Genomic DNA, 14,275 nt, shown 5'->3' with positions numbered 1-14,275 from the left:
TTTTGATAGACAACCTGGAAACGTTTTCAAACGATCAATTACGTCAGTTTCTCTAAGATTAAAGCCTCACGGTTAAGGTTTAACATAATGGCGACATCTGTTCAAATAAAACTGTACTCAGTGTGATCTCACTTGATTGAATCAGTAAACACTACACGGCCGGGATCCATACGAACCAACCCTATAAATCTTGGGTACAAACAAGCCATTCAAAATGGGCTGTGCCACCTCATCATAGGAGTAAAACATATGCAGAGGGGGAACTGCTCCCCGGTTTGCACACGTAAACAATTTATATTCTGAATGAGATATTTAAAGCAAAACGGAAACATCAGTATGTTTTCATGTGTATTTCACACATTAAGGAAATGTGTTGAAACTTCTTCGTGATAGCAGGACAACCTCTTCTTGCAGAGTTGGTACCGTCCGTACTACAGCTGATCGGCCTCGACCCCCCGGTGCGGTCCATCGGACTGTCCGCGGCCGTTTTTAATTTTGAAATAATAGAGTTTACAATTTATAGATACCCACGGCAGCCTTTACTGTCGACGCATGTACCATTGCTTTATTTAATAGCCAAGAGTAACTTTTGGGGGTATTTTTGTTAATACTTGGACGAGGAACCCCCTTCATAACAATCAGGCCGTGAACCCATCCTCGGTCTCTCATACTAAGTCTGGTTTTCTGACAGCTATCTAACGTTATGGGAGACACGGGGAGTGAGAGGAGCAAGCCTTCCACCATACCACCACGATGTCCTTGTGGATTCTGGGGGTAAGACTCTTTAACGGTTTGTCTCGACGATATGGTTTGAAATGTAGTTTAGCAGGAAGCTAACCTAAGCATCAACGCCAATGACAAGGGGAAATGGCTAGCTAGATAGCTAACGTATGCTAGCGTGAGCCAGGGCGACCAGCTAGCGTTTGCTAGCTCATCAGCCTGAGGCCACTGTCAGTTTGTCGTTGCCAGTATTCCATTGTTGTTTTGTGTAGGCCAGAGGAGGGGGTGGGGAATGTAGCCAAATAAAGAATTTCTGAAGCAGCTATTCTCGCTAGCTAGCAAGCATGTTTGCCATTCATCCAACCCAGAGAAATGTCTCGTTGTGTGCTAACATGACGTGACATAGAATAAACGTTTAATGGCATGTAAAGTATAAGCTAACGTCGATTGGCTAACTTTAGTGTCAACGTCGGCTGATCTGGCTGTTAGTCAATTTGGATTGACTTGGAGACAGAGGCTCATCCATTATGTTTGATCAGCTGTCACCCACTCTAGCCTGTTGGGTTGGGGGTGTAAGGTCAGGCTTCGCTAAATCTAATACTGGTATTAACAGTAGAACGCCCAGATAACAGCTGACCGAGCCCGAGCTAGCCTGCTAGCTATTATTTCACGGTGTATCTGACGTTAGTTGTGTGATGTTACGCTAATATTTCATATCATGGATTACCCTCACGTTTCACTCACGAATACCATAGCAAAGTACAGTGAAATGTTTTTATGAACGACTACTGAACCTTCCGGTTTTTTACGTTAGCATGAAGCACAATGGGAGAGTCATGGTGCTGTTGTTTTAAATACATGGTAAATCCGTGTGAAGGATTGCCAACCATTTAAAGGGGGGACACCGACATGTGATCAGATGTGGGCGTATAGAAAAAAAATCATCAACGTCTGCATTTTTGACGGTTTCAGGTTAGTAAGTTGTACCAGTAATAGTTCTAGTGAAGGATAGAGATTACACTGTTCTAGCTCAATTCGATTTTTGAAGATGGTACAACAAAAATGCCCTGAACCTTATAAAAACCCAGTCTATTTTATCTCGAGTGGGGAAAACATGCAGTTTAAGAGCTGGCCGATCAAAGAAGTGGTAAAACTGTCAGAAACGCACCTGGCTCTCTTCTTGGGCGTGTAAAGCGACCATGTATTGTTTTTAAATGTAAAATGTCTTTAAAATACATTATTTACATTTTAAGATAACAACATGAACTACACTTGTTATTGTTGTTGATGAATATAATCATGATGCATAAATTAATTCTGGACCTATTCATTCTGGATGTTTTCCACAACATCCTCCACAACATCCTCCATATGACTTCTCAATTAATGGGTTCAAATATTTCAGTTCAAATGAGTTTGCTTTCTTTTTGTCACCACCTGAATCACTTTCCCACTGCTCATTGGTGGGTACAAAAATGTCAAACAAGACTTCCTGTGTGTGCACAATCTAAGCAAAAACTCATCCTCGGGTTTCATCTTGGCAACACCAGTTTCCTTTGAAATACTGGAAGGGCCTAAAATATTACCTGGGTAATGATCAATAAATACTTTAATGATTTAAGATCTTATAATCTGTTTTAATAACAATAATCTGAAAAACTCATCACTCCAAGGCTAAAGGGTGCCACCCAAGATCGCTGATTTTATAGCTTTAGTCATCATGAGCAGATAACTTACTTCTTTTCACTCAGTGAAGTGGTTGGTAGGACTAAATCCTGTTACAGCTACTACCCAGAGTAAGTTGGGAAGGGTTTCAGTCATATCCGTACTAGAAAAAGCGGAAGGCTTTAATAGATATTGGAACAGTAAACGTGTCCTTTGTGTTAAGATACACATCCCTTCTATTTGGCAACCGAACTTTAAAAATCAACATGATGTCAGCATGCAACAATGAACCTTTATGTATAGTGTTGAAAAGCAAGCATCTTTGTCAAAGGTCTCACACAACTCATGCTGCAATCATTTACTCAACATATTTGCTTATAGATGCCTAATGATGGTCCCAGTCACCTGACTCGATATTCAAAAATCTTGATTACTTTCTTGAAGACATTTTGTAATTTGCGTGTCAGAAACTTGATCCGGCTGTATGGCTGTAGCTGTACGAATGCCCTAATAAGATGTCTTGCACCTGTTGGACAACAACGCACAACTACATTCCTGCAGCAAATGCTTTGAATGCTTGAAGTTGGAGTCGTTAAAAACAGTAACTCCAGCAGCTGTGAGCGGAGGCGTTTCTAGCTCCGCTGGTTCTTAAACCGCATCTCTGGCCTCTGGAGGGAAGCAGCAGCGAAGTTCTGTCTGTTGGCTGCTGGTTCTTCTCTCCTGGCACAGACCCCCCCCCCCCCCCCCCCGGTGTGTGTGTGTGTGTGTGTGTGTGTGTGAGTTTGTGTGTATTTGTCATTGTGTGGGTTGGTAGTGCTCAGCCTCCCTTGCCTTCCCTCCCTCTCCCCTTCTGATTTCCCTCAAGAAGGCAAGCAGAGGTGTGCGTGGTGGAGGCTTGATTGGCGCTCCAGCCGCAGCTCATAAGCCTTAATTGCGGATGACATTTAGCAGGAGATGTCAAATTAATCCTACCGGCCTTGTTATCCCCCTTGAGAGCGTCTGCCTTGATTGGATTGGAGTGATGTGGAGGAGAAAGAAAGCGGAGGGAGAGGAGACAGACAGGGGAAGAACGAGAGTGAAGAGAGAGATGGACACAGGAGAGAGAGAACTTCTATTTGTTTTCTTCCCTTTGTCTTTCTTCCTCCTCGCCTTGCTTCTTTCGGTGTAATTCAGACCAGAAATATTGTTACGACGGAACTATACAAACTAATGAAATTGACATCAAATCTTTAGGTTGTGGTTCCATCACAAAGGCTGTTTGCATGTGTGACTGTCAGTGGGCCAAAGTCTTCTCTTCACTTTGAATGTCATGTCTAAAGAGAGGCTGCTCTCTGTTGGTGTCCTACACAGAATAGAATAGAATAGAAAAGCCTTTATTGTCATTGTATTTGCATTCAGCGAAATTTGGAAATTTGTGGCTCTCTGAGTGCAGTAGTGTTTATGGTCACTGCCATAGACATTGTTACAGCCTATCTGATTTCTACCATTATGGTAGTGACAGGAATGTTCAGTTAGCTGATTTGCCTGTTAGACACGGCAAAGTTTACAGTCTTAAACTTTGTGACTGCATCAGGTTACCTTTTGCAACAGGAAGTACAGTAGAGCTACCAGTATACGGCTAGTGTGGATCATTTTTGCCCCCAAAAAGTGAAGCTTTACATCTTTTTCTTAAAATGTGCTCTTGATTTCATGATGAATGCCCAGGGGGCAATTAGGTGTGCCAGAGAGATTTGTAGTCATGAAAAGGTAGCTTGACGTGTGAGACGTTCACTTCTATCCACACCTTGTGTGTGTGTGTGTGTGTGTGTGTGTGTGTGTGTGCAGTTACACATGCTCTACAGCTGCTGTTGGCAGGTTTTCGACGAGTTTGTGTTGTGGCAACACTGAATGTATTGGATACGTTTACTGTAGAAGTATTTGCTGTGTATGGTTACAAACTACTTGTGATTTATAACTTTATTTTTAGTCTGCACGTTATTTTGGCCAAGTTGAGGTACTCTGTCATCTGATTTTCGTGTGGGACTTCTTGCCTAGCTCAGTGCGATGTAGAAAAGCATAGCGATTCAGGGCAAGACTAACTCATTGCAAAGAAACATTAGGCTAACACCTATATGAGTAAACTCAGAACCATGTGTGAGCGTTGGAGTAGGCTCATCGAGGCAGACTTTTTCTCTCTGAGGGTCCTGGATTTGTAGAACACAGAAGTACCCAAAGAGCTATGGTGTTGCGACTCTTGAAGAAGTGAACCCCCCCCCTGACCCATGTTCCTGTTTATGGCTGTCACTGAGCCCTCGTCTCCATGTCGACAGCTGTGGATTGACAGTCTTTCCAATCAGGCTCTTATTAATGCGACCCCCCAACCACTAGCCCCATCCCCACCAATAGAGTCCTACGGCTCTAGTAAAGTGCCAAGCACCCTCACTACACCAGGATCGACTCCTCTAGCACATCCTAAATATGCATCCCCCCCCCCCCGACTCCACTCCTCTGTGTTCTCACACCCCCCCGGCCTCGCCTGAGCCTCCATCCGCCTCGGCGATGATTGGTGCGGTGATTATGATTACGGCTGATTTTGATGAGGGATGATTGTTGTTGCCGTGGCAGCAGATTACCTGTCTCTCCCGAAATGTGTCTGCGCGGCGGTTGTTGTCCAGAAAGTGACATCCCACCTCACCCCGCCAACCGACCACCCTCCACACCCCACCACCCCCTCCAGTATCTCTCCTCACCTCAGGCCCCCTTCAAGTTCAGGTCTGAAAATGCGATCGCTGAAGGACCCTTGAGATACGCTGCTTCTTCGAGATGAGACGCCACTTTTTGACAGACATTAGAGGCTAAAGTGATACCATGGGTTTATCCCCCCAAATCAGCCACGCGAACAGAGCTAGCCTAAGCTGTGTGTGTGCGCTACTGGAACCGTGCAGAAAGAGGGCCGTAGTACTCCTCCATCCACTTCAAAGGTTCAAGGAGAGCGCAACATGTAGCCAAACTGTCATTTTACGGCCACTGAAATAAAGGGATTTATTCGTCACGAATGAACACAAGACACTTTAACACGCTCATAAGTTGCTCTCAGTGGTCCTTGGTTTAAAAATCAACAGTGATCTTATGGCTGGTCTAGAGGGGACTAAACTGTGTGCCTGTTGCTTGTCCGGTGCTCAGCTAATCTTGCTTTTCTTTCCACAGATCCAGCAAAACCATGAACCTCTGCTCAAAATGCTTCTCAGGTAAGCATTGCTCAGGACTATGTGGGTTGCTGCCAGGGACACTTCTAGTTTGACGTGCCAGTTGGTCCATTTGTCTTAATATTTAACTTCTAAAAGCGTACCATCTCTGTGTCAGTTCTGAACAGAGGACATCTTTAACAGCTTAATTACAGTTTTTAAATAAATCTTCACTGAGCTAAATGTTGAATGTGGTCAAAACCAGCTTGTGTGGGGAAAATGGAGATATTTTATATCTGCCTGTATATTAACCTGTACGAAGTAGGCCTAATGGTCATAAAAACAAATATAATTATGAAGTGCTGCATCATTGCAGCCCGTTTGACAAATAGCTGATGCCATCTAAAGCATTGATCTCATAACTCCAAAATACATCCGGGCAAATATAGCTTGTGCTCCCTCTGGTTCTTGTGCCAACTGTGGCGCATACTTCAAATGATGTCTGGAGCTAAAAGAGATTTAGCAGTGGCAGTTTGGGTTTAATGCTGGTCTTAATCTACTGTAATGGCATATTAAGTTATCTAACAGGTTGTGCAGGTAAGCGCTGAAATCCTTTCATTTCACCACATTATGCCAGTGTTCCCCATACTTTGCTGGGTAATTTTCGACGAGTGTGTGGGTGTGTGTGTGCCTTTTAATATTTGCTCAGGAGGTAGCTTATTTCTGTCTGTGTAAAGGCTGCCGAGTCTCTGAACGGTGAGTAATATGTAAACAAATGGGCTATAGGAAAGCAGACCTGCTCCTTTCAGCTTGAGGTTGGCTGCATCACATTTCCCCTGTCACTGTTCTCACAGTCTCTTTCTTTCTCTCTCTCTCTCTCTCTCTCTCTCCCTGTATATATGTATACCCCCCCCTCTTTCTTTCTCCCTGGGTTTCCTCCTCTCTCTCTGTCCCTCTCCAGACATCCACAAGAAGCAGCCAGACGAAGACTGTCCCCCAGAGCCCGAGCCCAGCACTAGCAATAACCAGTCAGCGGTCTTCTGTAGCGAGACGAACAGCAGCGGTAGCCAATCCCTGTTGTTGACACCGGCCAGCTCTGAGGCGCCCTCACAAGAAGACTCAGGAGCCACACCCCTCCCTGTACAGGAAGGTGAATAATGGTTGATGTGTTCTAAAATCTAGATAATGCTCTTAGCATGCCTGATTCTAGTGGTTGATGTGTTCTAGAACAGTGGTCCCCAACCACCGGGCCGCGGCCCGGTACCGGTCCGTGAGGCATTTGTTACCGGGCCGCACAGAAAGAATAAGTACTTTATATCAATTCCGCTGTATTAATTATTAGCGTCTGAAAGGTGTTTTATTATGATAAACGCGCTGATTTTCCCGGACGTCACATTCGCCTGTGCCTCTTGTCACGTCAAGACGCTTGTCAAGTGATGTTCAAGTGATGCGTCACTCAATACATAAGCCCGCAAACTAGCAAAAACATCTTTGGAGAGCTTCTTTGCAAAGATGAAAAGGCCAACTAAGGAGCCAAAAGAGGAGCCTACGACCTTCAAAAGAGAAAGCTTCTTTTAACAGACAATACCAGGAGTCATACTTAAAATACGGGTTTATCGCAACAGGTTATTCTCACGCACCAAGTCCGCTCTGTTTAATATGTGGCGACATTCTAGCAAACGAGCCAATGAAGCCTTTAAAACTGCTTCGGCACATGGAGACCAAGCACTGATTCAGAGTTATGGTGAGTTGTATTTTTCATGCACTTAACGTTCGTTATACAATGGTGTTGGCCGCAAATTAACTCCACCTAACGTTAATGTTAGCTTTTGTGTATGAGCAGACCGGGCTTCATTCTATCAAACTCGGGTGCAATTGATTGATTCACATCAATATGGATGGATGACGTGACTAATAAGACGTGTAAAATGACACCTTGAAGCTGGTCCGTGAAAAAAATGCCTACATTAAACCGGTCCGTGGTGCAAAAAAGGTTGGGGACCCCTGTTCTAGAATCTAGATAATGCTCTTAGCATGCCTAATTCTAGTGGTTGATGTGTTCTAGAATCTAGATAATGCCCTTAGCATGCCTAATTCTAGTGGTTGATGTGTTCTAGAATCTAGATAATGCTCTTAGCATGCCTAATTCTAGTGGTTGATGTGTTCTAGAATCTAGATAATGCTCTTAGCATGCCTAATTCTAGTGGTTGATGTGTTCTAGAATCTAGATAATGCCCTTAGCATGCCTAATTCTAGTGGTTGATGTGTTCTAGAATCTAGATAATGCCCTTAGCATGCCTAATGCTAATGTCCACCCAGTGGTCTGCAGTGCGTTAGAGATGCTGTTCATGGTGTAGGATGCAAGGCTTGGTAGAGAATTTGTGGCACCGTTGTTAAAAACACCTTGTCTGTTTGAAGAACATTGTTCGTGTGTCTGACAGTCTAGGCCTGAATCCATCCTAATTCCTCCCTGCTTTTCAGGGGGTTGTGCAGTGATATTTAATCCTGTGTTCTGGATTAAATATTAATGATCAAACTAGTTCTATGTATTGAGTGATCGGTTGGTTTCCCCATCAACACCGAAGACAAGGTTTTAGCTTTAAAAAGTAATGAAAACAAACAATTTACCCTCTATTAAATCTGCAATAGGACCTAGGTTTGAGATGAGAATTTGGGTTTATTTTCAGGTATTATTTACTAAGTAAAATGCCTGTGGCTTAGCTCTCATTGTTTCCTCTCCAGAGGAATTCTCTCCTGTTCAACTGTAAAGGGATAAAGCGTGCCCAAACAAATCTTTAATTCCCTCTAATGTTCCCCTCTGTAATATTCTAGGCACTGACTACGGCTACGGAACCGTAATGATAGTTAGTGCACTTTTGCCGCAGAATAGTTTAAATATTCTACCAATAGTTTAAATAGTATTGGTCTGGGATTTTTTTCTGCGTTTACCTATTGTTGCCAAAGACTTTCTTTGTTTTGTAAATGTACTCCGGTTCAGACTAAATCATGACCAATGACTGCTGTTCGGTGACGCCAACACTTTTTTTTACTGTGTGTGTGATGCTAATACCAAATCCCATGGAGATTAGATTCTCCAGATATACCCTCCTCAGAGCACCTTTGGGTTGTCATGGAGAGTGAGCTACCCCCTACCCTCCCCCTTTTCATAAGTTCCTCCAGGCCTCCTACTCTGTTAGACGATGGAATGAAGCCACGGCTGAAGTCTTTCAGAGATGGAAAGTTATACACTGCTTGTATTATACTTTCCCCCCATCCCTCTACTGCATAAAACAGAGCCATTTACCAGGGCTTAACAGCCTGCCTGACTACCTCTTCAGAGAGGGGAGATAGAGAGTGTAAGAGAGAGCGGTATGATAATTCTCTGCCTGGGCGGGTGAAGTTTACTAGAGACGTAGCTTAAGTGACTCTTTGGAGTCTGACTCACGTAATTCTCCGGCATCATTTTTATTTTTTCCGGCCCTAATAAAGGCTGACTGGGGGAAGATCATTACCAGTGGGCGCTTTTCCACTGCAGAAACTCGCAGGCCGTTTTGTAGAGCTCTAAAAGAGGGTGAATAGAGATGTACAATATGAGAAAAATAATGTGTTTTTGGAACATTGAAGCATGTAAATTTATTCTAGTAAACCCCCCACAAAAACATCGAATCACAATTTGAAAATGAGCTGAATAGGCCCCCTTGAAGAGCCGTGGCCGACATCGTTGCGCAGGATGGAGAACAGAATAAAGCACCAGGGCGAAGTCTTACTATCTAAAAAGAATGCCGTTGATTTATGATCTGGTCATTTGCTTTTGATTCTGATGACATGTATATCTGATGAGAGAAGAAATGTGCATGAAAGGCTCGTCTTCTCTGCCTGTTCTGTTCTCTCCGATCGTCTGTCCCTAACCCCCTTCTCTGTCTGTGTTGCAGAAGCCTCAAGCACAGACGCAGGCCACACCACTCTGTCCACTCCCACGAAACGACCTTGCGACTCCCGTATGTGACTCTGTTCTGCTACTTGATCTTGTGTGTGTGTGTGTGTGTGTGTGTGTGTGTGTGTGTGTGTGTGTGTGTGTGTGTGTGTGTGTGTGTGTGTGTGTGTGTGTGTGTGTGTGTGTGTGTGTGTGTGTGTGTGTGGCTGATTGGACCTGTGTCCGTTAACATCAGTGTGTTCAAGGTGGGGTGGATGACTGCATGGCTAAGGCGGGGTGCGTTCAGAGGGTTTTAAAAATCAGTATAAGTGTTTAGTTTTCAGATGGCAGCAGTGTTGAAAAGGATTCTTTACCATTTTAATCCTACTGTTAACATACAACACAGTAAGTGGGTTTGGGCTGTTGCCAGTGTGAAAATTCCCTACCATTTCTTCATTTTTAATGCATTACCTCTGAGAATGGTAGCTGGTTATTAAATAAAAAGGCATGCTATAAAGTCAATTACCAGCCGAGAGGATTAAAAGAACAAAATGCTTCCAGTAAGCACAAGTGCTCTTGTGTTGTAATTGTAGTAGTCTAATCGTCGTTTAAGAGCAGATTTCCCTTATTTGCTCCTCAGTGAGTGACATTACACTGCCGTGAGGAGACCCTTGACATTTTCTTTGAGCTAGATAGTGTCGGGAGCACCCTGGTTAGACTTATAAGGGAAAGGTACACGAAAGGGATCTTTACGATCATCTAGTGATCATCTTGGTGGTTATAGGCCTTCATTAGTGGTCAGTTAAAATCTAGTCCATATTCAGCCACCATGACTTTGACCTTAGTTACCCTTCTGTAGAGGGAAAGGCAGATGGGATTTTGTCAAACTTCTGATTCAGATATTGATGCCTATCTTAAAAGGAAGAGCCTACGGTAAATGCAACTGCTAGGGTTACTCAATACTTACTCAATATAATAAAAAGACCCCTGGTACTCTTCAAAGGCAACCTGTTCTCTGGAATAACATGTTGACTAGGAAATTCCAGATTCCTTTGTGTGGTAAAATCAAATGTATGTGGAAATGGCAGTTATGAATGAAACCCAGTATTATTATGTACCCCCCCTGATGTTTTTGATACATCAGTTTAGTTGCATCTTTGCTTATTGTACTTTATTTAACACGCATTTGGTGCACAGTTGAGAATGCATTAGGCAAATGAGATCAAATGCTTAAAGCAAGAACAGTTTTATGATAATCATAGAAATGGCGTCTTTAAACAAGAATGAAAAACACAACTCTCATGGGTTCCCTTTGGGGAATGTTTGTAGCTTTTATATGTGAATGAGTTTGGCCATGCAAGTGCTGTTCACAGTAGATACAGCTGTGAAGCACTGCAGTTACTACACATCCACACAGAGGGGGGGGGTAATTATGCGCGTGCATGTTTTCGTGTGTGTGTGTATGTGTGTATGTATGTGATCCCTGTGTGTTTGTATGTATGTGATCTCTGTGTGAGTGTGTGTGTATGTGATCTGTGTGTGTGTGTATGTGATCTTTGTGTGTGTGTGTATGTGATCTGTGTGTGTATGTATGTGATCTCTGTGTGTGTGTATGTGATCTCTGTGTGTGTGTGAATTCACTCACACTCTCTCTCTCTCTCTCTCTCTCTCTCTCTCTCTCTCTCTCTCTCTCTCTCTCTCTCTCCTCCAGCCTCGGGCTCTCAGAGCGAGGAGTCCCCAGAGAAGCGGGCGCGCGTGGCTTCACCCTCCCCCTCCCCTTCGCCTGCCACCCCGGACGAGACCACAGCAGCGCCCCGCGGGCCCAAGCAGAAGAACCGCCGACGCTGCCATTGCTGCCAAAGCAAACTGGAGCTGGTGCAGCAGGAGCTGGGCTCCTGTCGCTGTGGTGAGCATATCTCTGTGTGTGTGTGAGCTGGGCTCCTGTCGCTGTGGTGAGCATATGTGTGTGTGTGTGTGTGTGTGTGTGTGTGTGTGTGTGTGTGTGTGTGTGTGTGAGAGCTGGGCTCCTGTCGCTGTGGTGAGCACCGACAGAACCGCCAGAATCCAGAACACCTCACTATACTACTTACCCAACCTGCAATATTAATATAATCCTAACGGGCCTGCCGGCTTGCGTGGTGAAACCACTACAGATGATCCAGAACACCTCACTATACTACTTACCCAACCTGCAATATTAATAATAATACTAATAATTAATTTAATTTATAGTGCACTCTACATTCAAACTGAATCTCAGAGTGCTACAGCAAAACAATGTTTACCAATAGAATTTAGTTCAAATAAAATAGAATTGTGTAGATCATATTGGGCCACACAAGGTTCCCACTACTTAATCAACCTGCAATAGAATTGAATTCAAATAAAATAGAATTGTGAAGATCACACAAGGTCCCGATGCACTACTAAATCAAACTACATCCTCAAATCAAACAGACGAGATCATATAGTTCCTATTTGTCCACACAAGGGGAAGATTTGCCCTCATATAAAGCTCAACACATGGTACATTGCAGCTAGCTCAACACTAATGGAACCTTTACTCCACCCCTAACTATATCCATCCCATGTCTGAAAACCTTTATGCGCTCTTGTAGACCTCTAAAGGTGAGCCCGTCCGCTTTTGGGTTGACATTAATTAAAGAGACATTTATCATTCATAAATGTTAGGTCCTAAGCTGTGCTAACACAAGAGATTGCGTCACGGTGGAGAGACCTCTTGCTTACGCTTTTAAAGCCTTTATATGACCGCACAAATAACACAGCCAGTGCTGTGCACTCTGTCTTCGTGTGTGTGTGTGTGTGTGTGTGTGTGTGTGTGTGTGTGTGCACTCTGTCTTCATTTGTGGCGTCGGTGAGGGCCCCTTATTGACGGGTCAGTGGGCCTTTATATGGTTTAGTGCTGAAGGTTGATAACGTTTGCACTTAATCCATAAAAGGAGATAATCTCTGTGTTATCTCTATGAAAACACTATTGTTTGTCAGCACTCCTCTGCAGCATCCTTTATATTAGTGTGTGTGTGTGTGTGTGTGTGTGTGTGTGTGTGTGTGTGTGTGTGTGTGTGTGTGAATACGTGCGTGAGCGCAGGCTAGGGCAAGATGGAGAGACTACATAAAAGATTTGTTCTACAGTCCCATCAGAGGCTTGTTTATGTAGTTGTGATCCAGGATCAGGTAGTGGTGATTCAGGATCAGGTTACACATGGTGTATCTACTGGTGTGTGTGCAGGTGGGTTTGACTATGTATGCATGTGTGTATGTGTGTGTGTGTGTGTGTGACTACATGTTTGTGTGCGTGTCTTCATTAGGCCTGTCCACTGTATGTGTGTGTGTGTGTGTGTGTGTATGAGTGTGTGGGTGGCCTCCAGCTGTGCCTCCTCTTTTGCTCCAGTGACGCTCTTTAATTGTGCACACTTTAACTGAAGGTTGTTTAATTGAAGCCTGTTGAGCTTTTAATCACCACACACTCGTGTAACGAACTCCGCCATGCTAATGAGAGCATTAGCGCAGACACCCTAACGAGACTCTTTCTTGAACAAGGGATTAATGCCAGACTTTTTAAATCGCAGGACTGTGGCAACGACACACCCCCTTTCTCTCTCTCTCTCTCTATCTCTCTCTCTTTCTTTCTTTCTTTCTTTCTTTCTTTCTTTCTTTCTTTCTTTCTTTCTCTCTCTCTCTCTCTCTCTTTCTTTCTTTCTTTCTTTCTTTCTTTCTTTCTTTCTTTCTTTCTCTCTCTCTCTCTCTCTCTCTTTCTTTCTTTCTTTCTTTCTTTCTTTCTTTCTTTCTTTCTTTCTTTCTCTCTCTCTCTCTCTCTCTCTCTTCGTTTCGTTATATATTTATTCTTTCCTTCGTCTACAGCTGCCAATTATCCAGTCACAGAAAAGATGGTGGGTCGCTGCAGTGCTCGTTATATCAGGTCGAACTTCAAATAAAAACAGCTGAAGATGAATTGCGGTTGATCAGCCTTAGACTTAATATTTTAAAAGAGGAAAAATATCTGGGTCAAGGTTTTCTTCTCTAAACATCAATTGGCATGTGTATTAATCATCAGATTGTCTACTAATCATCAATTGAAAGCAGCATAAGCTCATTGGGTAAAGGCTTCAGTCGGCACTTTTAAGCCTCTTTTGGACGTTAGTCGGCCTTGCATGCACTTGGCTTAGGACGCGCTATTGCTCTTCTTGTTAAAAGCAGTGGGCAATTAGCAGAGCCTTTGGTGAGTGTGGGGCAGCTTTAGAAGGATAGGAAATGAGTGGTGGTTGTTGCACTTCAGGCATTAGTTTCTTATACGCTCTGTCTTCCAACCAAGGCTCTGTTCAACCCCACGGAACACATAGCACGCGTACCATACCAGGCCACCTGACGGATTAGACGACCTTTTGAGAAAGCATTCAAATTGTTTTCCAAAAACTTTTGTTCTGCTTTTTAAATGTGCCTTGAGCCATATGCTGTTGAAGTTCATTGCAAAGGCAGCTTTAGAAGGATGGGAAATTAGTGGTGGTTGTTGCACTTCAGGCATTAGGCATATTAGCTTTGTCTTCCAACCAAGGCTTTGTTCAAGAGGGACAGTGTACACATTCATGAACATTAAAATGTAAATGCACCCAATTATAGCCAAAAGGCGAGTTTCCATTGGCAGTCCCCCTGCCAGAGTGAAAAAGTCTATACAACCTAGAAAAGGCAATAACGTATTTCAAACATAACATTGACAATAAATCAAAAATCGAATAAAATAATGTAAGATAAAATAAAATAAAATACAATCCTGATATACAAGTTCTACTACTTA

General features: G+C 43.4%; 1 protein-coding gene across 1 annotated transcript in view; it reads left to right on the top strand.

Moving 5' to 3' along the window:
• Positions 1-427: 427 nt before the first annotated feature.
• Positions 428-14,275, top strand: part of zfand3 (zinc finger, AN1-type domain 3) — an 18,084-nt gene continuing 4,236 nt past the window's right edge. The window contains exons 1-5 of the mRNA XM_080850143.1: positions 428-774; positions 5,572-5,612; positions 6,511-6,699; positions 9,482-9,547; positions 11,174-11,368. Coding sequence (XP_080706269.1) covers positions 704-774; positions 5,572-5,612; positions 6,511-6,699; positions 9,482-9,547; positions 11,174-11,368 — 562 coding nt within the window. The 5' untranslated portion in view covers positions 428-703. The remainder of the gene's footprint in view (positions 775-5,571; positions 5,613-6,510; positions 6,700-9,481; positions 9,548-11,173; positions 11,369-14,275) is intronic.

The sequence above is a fragment of the Sprattus sprattus genome (genome assembly GCF_963457725.1).
Source record: "Sprattus sprattus genome assembly, chromosome: 13".
NCBI classification, from domain to species: Eukaryota; Metazoa; Chordata; class Actinopteri; order Clupeiformes; family Clupeidae; genus Sprattus; species Sprattus sprattus.
This window is presented reverse-complemented; position numbering and strand designations above follow the sequence as displayed.